Genomic DNA, 10,000 nt, shown 5'->3' on the forward strand with positions numbered 1-10,000 from the left:
TATAAAATTTACTCTTTCTTTATCGATTGATAGATACTGATGTAGTTATTATTCTTATTGTTATCATCATCATCATGATTACTATTATTATCATCATTAATGCCGTCGTTGTTGTTTATTGTCATCGGATAAGTTATCTCGTCTAACGCCTCTGATCTTCGTTCGTTTTCAGATGTGAATGTTTCACACACGAGCGAACATAACGACGACGTTCACACCAAAGGAGAAGATGTGAAAATCGACTCGGAGTCAAAGTTCGAACTGAGAGCGCAAAGGGACTCCACTCTCGGGTCGAAGACATCTGAGCAGACGATCACTTCCTCCGTCAACCTTTTCTCTGAGATTTCGCCAGCCCAAAAAGAATCATTGGTTAAGCCACCAAAAGAGAAAGAAGAAGAAGAAAAGGGAGAAGAAGAAGTAGAAGAAAAAGTAGCAGACAGTTATGAAAATGAAAAGAACGATTTACCATTTGCATTTGCATCGACGGTCCACGGAGACAGATCCGCAGTACCAGAAGTCGACTTGAACGGGTGGCAACTGGTGAGCGCCGCTGAAACGCAACCAGATATTTTTGCATTAACAACTAAGCTCCAGTCAGCATCGGCAGTTACAGAAGAAGAAGAAGAAGAAGAGAAGGAAGAACCAATACGATCATTACTGCCAAAAGAACTATCAGCAGAAATAGCAGCAGCAGCAACAACAACAACACCCACAGCAACAGAACTGTCAACAGAAATCGAAACAGCAGCAGCAGCAACAACAACAAGAACAACAGTAGTGATAACATCTCCAACCCAACTACCAGCTGAATCAACAGAAGTCGAAACCACTTCTTTCACATCCTACACAGGTCAGAACGAAGAGCTGGCATATCGAGAGACCGTGACCATGGCAGATGTTCAGACTGAGCCGCTATCAGCACCTGCCCTGGCAAAGGAGACGACAACGATGACGATGGCGGGGAAAACGGCATCGTGCAAGTACCGCTGGGGGAAAGTGGTACCCACCAGTGCCAAGCGTGTCATTTTCTTCTGTTCGGCGCTACCGGTAAGTGTCGTGTGCCGTGTATGAAGAGAGGGGCGTAGGAGGAGGCGTAGGATGGGGAGATAGATAGATATACAGAGAGAGAGAGAGAGAGAGAGAGAGAGAGAGAGAGATGGTTTATTCATATAGGCCACAGCCCCCTTCAGAGAGAGAGAGAGAGATAGAGGGTTAGACGGACAGAAAAAGAGACAGTGATAGAGAGAGCGAGAGATATGTAGACGGAGACCAAAAGTACCAGACAGACAGACAAAGATAGAAAGACGGAGACAAAGACAGATTCAGAGTAGAGACAGATATATAAACAGAGAGACCGAAGGCAAAAGAACACCGTAATAAGATACTTTGAAAGCGATTCTTTAAAACAGCGCTCTTGAATGCACTGCATATCACCACCTTTACCATGACCAGCACAAGTACTGCCATCACCAACGCTATCACCATCACAACAGCTAACGTTATTGTTATCATCTTCGTCTTTTTTGTCATCGAAGGCATCACCATCATCATCATCATCGCGATCGCATTCTTCTTCTTTGTTCGTGGGCTACCAATCTCACGTTCACTCGTATACACGAGAGGGCTTTTACGTGTATGACCGTTTTTATCCCCGCCATGTTGTCAGTCATACTCCGTTTTCAGGGGCGGGGGTGTGGGGGTAGTACATGTCAGGTATATCTTCTTGTTTCCATGACCTACAGAACGCTGACATGGATTACGGGATCTTTAACTTGCGTATTATGATATTCTGCATGCAGGGGGTTCAGGCACTTGCAGGCCTGCACATTTTTCATGTTGACCTGGGAGATCGGAACAATGTCCACCCTTTACCCACCATTAACCGTGACCGGGATACGAACCCGGGCCCCGAAGATTGAAAATCCAGCGCTTTTACCACTCGGCTATTGCGCCCGTCATTGAGGGTCCCGGGTTCGAATCTCGGTAACGGCGCAGGGTAGGTAATGGGTGGAGATTTTTCCGATTTCCCAGGTCAACATATGTGCTGACCTGCTTGTGCCTGACCCCCTCGTGTGTATACGCAAGTAGAAGATCAAATACGCTCGTTAAAGATCCCGTTATCCATATCAGCGCTCGGTGGGTTATGGAAACAAGAACATACTCAGCATGCGCACTCCCGAAAACGAAGTATGGCTGCCTACATAGCGGGGTTATAACAGTCAACTCTCGTGTTCGTTCGAGTGAACGTAGGAGTTGCAGCCCACGAACGCAGAAGAAGAAGAAGAAGAAGAAGAAGAAGAAGAAGTAGTCAAATGGTTTAACTACTCAGCTGTTACGCACTTCAGCAGTGATCCGATTGTTTCGTTTCTTTCGTTGCAGGCATCGTCATTGTGTGACCGTGTTGATGATGATTTTGATGATGGCCATCATCTGTTAATGTTGTAGTTATTGTAAATGTTATATGTGTTTCCTTTTTCGTTCCCCCCACTTCTGTTTCTCCTTTTTTTTTGGTCTTTTCATGTGTCTTTCCTTGTCTCCCTCATTGTTTCTCTGTATTTCTGTGTCTGTCTGTCTGTCTCTGCCTCTTTCTCTCTCTCTCTCTCTTCCTTTCTCGCCTTATTTCTCTTCCTCCTCAGTATCTGTGTCTGTCTCCTGTCTCATTCTCTTTTTGATATGTATGGGTTTTACACTCACCACCTCTACCCCCCCCCCCCTCCACACACACACACATGACCATTACCCTCAGTACCCAGACGCAGTCAACCAATCTGACACAACCCAATGTAAAACTGGACAAGACTGGATAAGATCCACGTTAACTCGGGTGAAAAAGGAAGAAAAAACGGAGAAAAAAAAAGAAAAAGAAAAAAAGAAAGAAAAAAAAAAGAAAAGAAAAAAGATCGATGCGGATCTGGTAAGTGATCAATTCAGGAACCGCAATTGATCTGTCAGGCTAGGTCGTGTCGGCATGCATGGGTTACGGCTCTTTATCACCACTTCAGTCACACGGTTGTCCCCCTTGGCTCACGAACGCAATGTTGAGAAGCCACGTGCGTGTCTCAATGACCCCCCACAACCAGTGTCTGAGACACAATTGCATGCGTTTGGATTGGGACTATTGTGGAGTGGATGGAGTAGTATATGGGAAGATATGGGGGTGCACTGACTGGGCAGGTTGAGTGGACTATGGGGGGCTGTGTGTGTGTGTGTGTGTGTGTGTGTGTGTTGTGTGTTGTGTGTGTGTGTGTGTGTGTGTGTGTGTGTGTGTGTGTGTGTGTGTGTGTGTGTGTGTGTGTGTGTGTGTGTGTTGTGTGTCAGTGTTTGTGTGTGTGTTGTGTGTGTGTGTGTGTGTGTGTGTGTGTTGTGTGTCAGTGTTTGTGTGTGTGTTGTGTGTGTGTGTGTGTGTGTGTGTGTGTGTGTGTGTGTGTTGTGTGTCAGTGTGTGTGTGTGTGTGTGTGTGTGTGTGTGTGTGTGTGTTGTGTGTCAGTGTGTGTGTGTTTGTGTGTGTGTGTGTGTGTGTGTGTTTGTGTGTGTGTTGTGTGTGTGTGTGTGTGTGTGTGTGTGCAATGGGGTGGATAGGTAGAGTAGGATATGGGGGGTGCAGTGGGGTGGACAGGTAGATAAGGATATGGGGGGTGCAGTGGGGTGGACAGGTAGATAAGGATATGGAGGGTGCAGTGGGGTGGACAGGTAGAGTAGGATATGGGGGGTGCAGTGGGGTGGACAGGTAGAGTAGGATATGGAGGGTGCATTGGGATGGACAGGTAGATTAATGTATGGAGGGTGCAGTGGGGTGGACAGGCAGAGTAGGATATGGAGGGTGCATTGGGATGGACAGGTAGAGTAATGTATGGAGGGTGCAGTGGGGTGGACAGGCAGAGTAGGATATGGAGGGTGCATTGGGATGGACAGGTAGAGTAATGTATGGAGGGTGCAGTGGGGTGGACAGGCAGAGTAGGATATGGGGGGTGCATTGGGGTAGACAGGTAGAGTAGGATATGGAGGGTGCATTGGGGTGGACAGGTAGAGTAGGATATGGGGAGGGTGCAGTGGGGTGGACAGGTAGAGTAGGATATGGAGGGTGCAGTTTGGTGGACAGGTAGAGTAGGATATGGAGGGTGCATTGGGGTGGACAGGTAGAGTAGGATATGGAGGGTGCATTGGGATGGACAGGTAGAGTAATATATGGAGGGTGCATTGGGGTGGACAGGTAGAGTAATATATGGAGGGTGCATTGGGGTGGACAGGTAGAGAAGGTTATGGGGGGTGCATTGGGATGGACAGGTAGAGTAATATAATTATGGAGGGTGCTGTGGGGTGGACAGGTAGAGTAGGATATGGGGGGTGCATTAGGATAGACAGGTAGAGTCAGGATATGAGGGGTGCATTGGGATAGACAGGTAGAGTAGGACATGGACAGCGCAGTGGGGTGGACAGGTACATATGGGGGAGGGTGCAGTGGGGTGGACAGGCAGATATGAGGGAGGGTGCAGTGGGATGGACAGGTAGAGTAGGATATGGAGGGTGCAGTGGGGTGGACAGGTAGAGTAGGATATGGGAGGGTGCAGTGGGGTGGACAGGTAGAGTAGGATATGGAGGGTGCAGTGGGGTGGACAGGTAGAGTAGGATATGAAGGGCCAGTGGGGTGGACAGGTAGAGTAGGATATGGAGGGCGCAGTTTGGTGGACAGGTAGAGTAGGATATGGGGGGAGGGGGGGTGCATTGGGGTGGACAGGTAGAGTAGGATATGGAGGGTGCATTGGGATGGACAGGTAGAGTAGGATATGGAGGGTGCATTGGGGTGGACAGGTAGAGTAGGATATGGAGGGTGCAGTGGGGTGGACAGGTAGAGTAGAGTAGGATGCGTGAGAAAAGGAGGATACTGGGAGGGGTCGAAGGGGAGAAGTGTAGCAGTGTGTGTGGTGGAGGCAGGTAGTGGATGATATCGGAGAGTCGGAAGGACAGGGAGGTAGACACAAACAACAAACAAACAAACAAAAAACCCCGTCTTGCTTACTCTATGACCCTCAGAAAATTGATTCGATTCAACTGACTCGGACTGTTCTCTCTCTCTCTCTCCCCCCCCTCCCTCCACTCCCCCCTCCCTCACACACAGAACGAGCCGGTGTTTCTGCACTGGTCCCCGGCGCACGAGGCGTTCTACAGCGAGGAGATGCTTGTGCCGTGTGGAGACTACGCGGGCCACGTGATAGTGGAGGGCAAAACCTACCCCGTGGAACCTTTCGGGATCCGCTCCTACACGTTCGAGGTGGACCTGTTCCTGAAAGAAGGTAGGTGTACACGTGTCGGGGTGGATGGGTGGGTGGGGTGGATTGAGTGGAGTGAGTCTGGTTAGTGGCGGTGTTTTCTTTTGGTGGCACGTAAAAGAACCCACGGCAACAAGAGGATTGTCCCTGGCAAAATTCAGCAGAAAAAATCCACTTCGGCAGGGAAAGCAAATAAAACTGCACGCAGGAAAAGATACAAAAAGATACAAAAAGAGAAAAAAAAGAAAAGGGTAGCGCTCTCAGTGTAGCGATGCGCTCTCCCTGTGGCCGAGAGCACGGTCAAATTTCACACAGACAAATCTGTTGTGACAAAAAGAAAAGAAGGAAAAAAAGAACAAAAACAAAAAAACGAAATAAAAAGATAAATGCAAAATACAAATACGATAACGATACAAACTGAAACATACCACCGACGGGCGCAATAGCCGAGTGGTTAAAGCGTTGGACTGTCAATCTGAGGGTCCCGGGTTCGAATCACGGTGACGGCGCCTGGTGGGTAAAGGGTGGAGATTTTTACGATCTCCCAGGTCAACATATGTGCAGACCTGCTAGTGCCTGAACCCCCTTCGTGTGCAAGCAGAAGATCAAATACGCACGTTAAAGATCCTGTAATCCATGTCAGCGTTCGGTGGGTTATGGAAACAAGAACATACCCAGCATGCACACCCCCGAAAACGGAGTATGGCTGCCTACATGGCGGGGTAAAAACGGTCATACACGTAAAAGCCCACTCGTGTGCATACGAGTGAACGCAGAAGAAGAAGAAGAAGAAACATACCACCTTGCACTAAAACAGTGACTCCGTGGTGTATACAAAAAGTTATACCTCCATTAACATATTACATCAACTACGCCATACGCGAACATGCGTGTGCACATACAAACACCCAAACACACACACGCACAAGCATACATACGGCCAGCAGTAGCTCGAGAAGTCAGTAAGATGGTAGGTAAAAACTAACACGGCCGAACTGGGTACATGTGTTTTGAGGGAGTTTTAAAACTGAACCTGGGGAACCCACGTGAAGGACTGAGACTGGCAATTCGTTCCACACTACTGGGTCAAAAGTAGGGATAAGATACGTAATAATTTTGCGTGAGTGATAATTTTTGTATTCCGAAAAGCCATAGGCTGGGCCTTTTGAAGCCGAAGCAAATGAAGGGTTATTTGAGGAAAGATAACCCGGCTGTGGGCCTCAGGTCATAGGCGACGGTGGTTTTTATCGGGTTGTCTTCCTTGGAATTCCGAAGGCTCGAGGTTTTTGCAGGCAGTTCGGTCTTGGTATCGCTAGTTTTTGTTCTTTTCTTCTGTTAGTGACTGTGACAGGCTGCCAGCGATTTCATGATTTCGTTTGAGTTTTTAACGTTTCTTTCTTGTAGCCTCCCCCCTCAGCTCCCCCCCCCCTCTCTCTCTCCCTCTCTCCCTCTCTCTCTCTCTCTCTCATGATACAGCCAAACATGTGATCGCGTCGACTAAAACAAAATTTCGCCATTTTATCATTAGTGATGGTGTGACTCGATCGTAGCAATGCGTAATTTTCGTCAAATGAATAGGATGATTGAATTTCGAGTTATCAAAAGGACTGTTAAATGAATGAAAGTCTTGGTAAACGAATGAACGATTGATTGAATGAACTATATGAATGAATGAACAAGAAAACCGGCGACAGATTTAATCAGTGAGTGAAGTAAAGAATCAAAAACACAAGAGAGAGAGAGAGAGAGAGGGGGGGCGGGGGGGGGGGGGGGGGGGGGCAGACAAGAAGTTCACCTCACACACACACACCACACACACTCATACACACTCACACACACACACTCACACACCCACACACCACACACACACCACACTCATACACACTCACACACACACACACTCACACACACACACACCACACACACACCACACACACACACACTCACACACACACACACACACACACCACACACACTCACACACACACACCACACACACACTCACACACCACACACACTCACTCACACACACTCAGCCCACACCTTGAGCAGTATGAACAACAAAATATCTAGAAGGAATTATTTGATAATATAAACCAAACTAAATAACAAGCTGAGGGTAATTCAGAACCATGTCTTTCATCGAAAGAGAGAGAGACAGACAGACAGACAGACAGACACAGAGAGACAGAGACAAAGACAGACAGACAGACAGACAGAGACAGAGAGGTTGACAGAGTGAGATTGACAGACAGACAGACAGACAGACAGACAGAATGAATGAATGAATGAATGAATGGTTTGTTCATTATAGGCCAAGGCCCCTGAACGAAGGGGTATATAACAACATAATCATACCGTCACACAAAAGTATTGGTATACAGTCTGCTGTGGGCACGATATCCTTCTTATCTTAAAAGCTCGATATAAAAATACACATCATTTTTTTTTTTTAAATACCTTTTGATTTGTGACTGACAGACAGATAGACAGAAAGACAGAGTAAGTATCCATAGCAGCAACCGCAGTGAGGTAAAACAAAAAGTTGGAAAACAACACCAAAAGGTTGGGTTGAAAGATTAGGTCGCTCCATTGCAGCCGGAGAACAAAGGCGGACCATCTACTATTAATCAGCGAGCAAGGACTGCGACCATATTGTTATATACCTGTAGCACCTGATCAGGTGAACAGATCCATAGTCATCGCTGCCATGGTTACATACTTCCTGTGTTTGGTTCTTTGAAAGTTCTCTCTCTCTGTCTCTGTCTCCTCTCTCTCTGTGTGTCTCTGTCTCTCTTTCTCTCTCTGTCTCTCTACTCCCCCCTCTCTCTCTGTCTCTCTCTGTCTGTCTCTCTGTGTGTCTCTCTACTCCCTCTCTCTGTGTCTCTCTGTCTCTGTCTCTCTCTTTGTCTCTCTACTCCCCCTCTCTCTGTCTGTCTCTGTTTGTCTGTCTGTCTCTGTGTCTCTCTCTCTGTGTCTCTATCTCTCTGTGTCTCTCTGTCTCTCTCTCTGTCTCTCTACTCCCCCTCTTTATCTGTCTCTCTCTGTGTCTCTATCTCTCTTTCTCTCTCTGTCTCTCTACTCCCCTCTCTCTCTGTCTCTGTCTGTCTGTCTCTGTCTCTCTGTCTGTCTCTGTCTGTCTGTCTGTCTCTGTCTCTGTCTCTCTCTCTCTCTCTCTCTCTCTCTCTCTCTCCAGATATTTGATATATCTGCTGGCGGGCCTCCCCCCACATGGAAGTTCCGCACTGCCTGACAGACTTGCTATCGTCCAGTTAGAGAGAGAGAAGGAGAAGAGAGGGAAAAGAGAGGGGGAGGGAGAGAGAGAGGGAGAGAAAGAGAGAGAGGAGCGGAATAGAGAGAGAGAGAGAGAGAGAGAGAGAGAGAGAGACAGCAACAACAACGTTCCTTCATCCATCGACATACCAATCAACGAAAAAAAAAAGAAAAAAAAAAGAAAAAAAGAAAAAAAAGAAAGAAGGAATTAATCAGTCTATCAGTAACTTGAAAGAACGAACAGATGAAATAATGAACAAAATGAACGGGTTAACGACCAGGTGAACGACTGAGCGAACGAACTGACGAACAAACGCATAGTGAACGATCAAAGGTACAGACGGATTAACCACCAAATGAACTGAAGAACGAACGAAGAAATCAACGAAAGAAAAACAACAACAAAACAAACAAACAAACAACAACGACAACAACAACAAAACAACGACAACAACAACAACAACAACACAACAACAACAAAAACACATAGATAAACGGCCAAATGAACAAACGAGCGAATGAAGGACCAATTAAAATGAACGAACGACAATACAAACGAACGAACAAACGAACGAACGAAGTAACGAACGAGCGAGGGAACGAATGGATGAATAAAATACATAAATCAACTAGTCAGAGAATTAAAATCAATCGCCTAGTCACGCCATCTCCCCCCTTTCACCATCTCGCCTGTCATCGTTTCGCAATTTGTCAGCGTCTATTCATGCCCATGCAGCACTGTAGATTTTTTTTTCTTTTATACTTTTCATTCCACTATACCATGACGGCCCGCATGTTGCCGGCGAAGCCCCCCTCTCAGTCTCACAATCGACAAGCCGGACCGCACACCCCCGGACAATAGAAAAGAGGATTTGAGCTCTCGGCGCGCTAATCCCAGTAAGCGACTTGCGGACAAGGCAAGACTGTATGCAAACATGAAAACATGGGATTTGGGACTTTTTGTTGTCAATCAACACAGGGGGGAATTCCAACGTGTAGGGCGGGGGTGGGGGTCATTTGTGGCATATGTCCTTGCCCCTCCTTCTTCTTCTCTCTCTCTCTCTCTCTCTCTCTCTCTCTCTCTCTCTCTCTCTCTCTCTCTCTTTCTGAGTTCTGAGTTCTCTCTCTCCTTTCTGTGGCAGACTAAGTCTGAGGATTATTGGAGTTGGAAAGTTGCCTTGAGGCATAGATTTTATCGGCGAAATGAAACCAAATTTCGTTTATGTTGATTGATTTTTTATTATCTCCCGTAATGTAGCCTACACTTGGTATACCGATAGTGTGTGTGTGTGTGTGTGTGTGTGTGTGTGTGTGTGTGTTCGTGCGTACGTGCGCGTGCATATAACGAGTGAGTACATTGGCCTGACTGTATTTTCTTGTTTCGAAGTCAATTTTGCTCGCTGCATAAATTATACGTTCGTGAGCAATGAGGGAAGTTTTGTGTGTGTTTTAGGCAAACC

General features: G+C 46.9%; 1 protein-coding gene across 5 annotated transcripts in view; it reads left to right on the top strand.

Moving 5' to 3' along the window:
• The window catches only part of LOC143298360 (uncharacterized), an 88,276-nt gene that overhangs the window by 39,985 nt on the left and 38,291 nt on the right, over positions 1-10,000 (top strand). For all 5 annotated transcript variants that reach the window (XM_076611255.1, XM_076611258.1, XM_076611259.1 and 2 more), the window contains 2 exons: positions 173-1,047; positions 5,117-5,291. In XM_076611255.1, coding sequence (XP_076467370.1) covers positions 173-1,047; positions 5,117-5,291 — 1,050 coding nt within the window. The remainder of the gene's footprint in view (positions 1-172; positions 1,048-5,116; positions 5,292-10,000) is intronic.

The sequence above is a fragment of the Babylonia areolata genome, chromosome 23 (genome assembly GCF_041734735.1).
Source record: "Babylonia areolata isolate BAREFJ2019XMU chromosome 23, ASM4173473v1, whole genome shotgun sequence".
Lineage (NCBI taxonomy): Eukaryota > Metazoa > Mollusca > Gastropoda > Neogastropoda > Buccinidae > Babylonia > Babylonia areolata.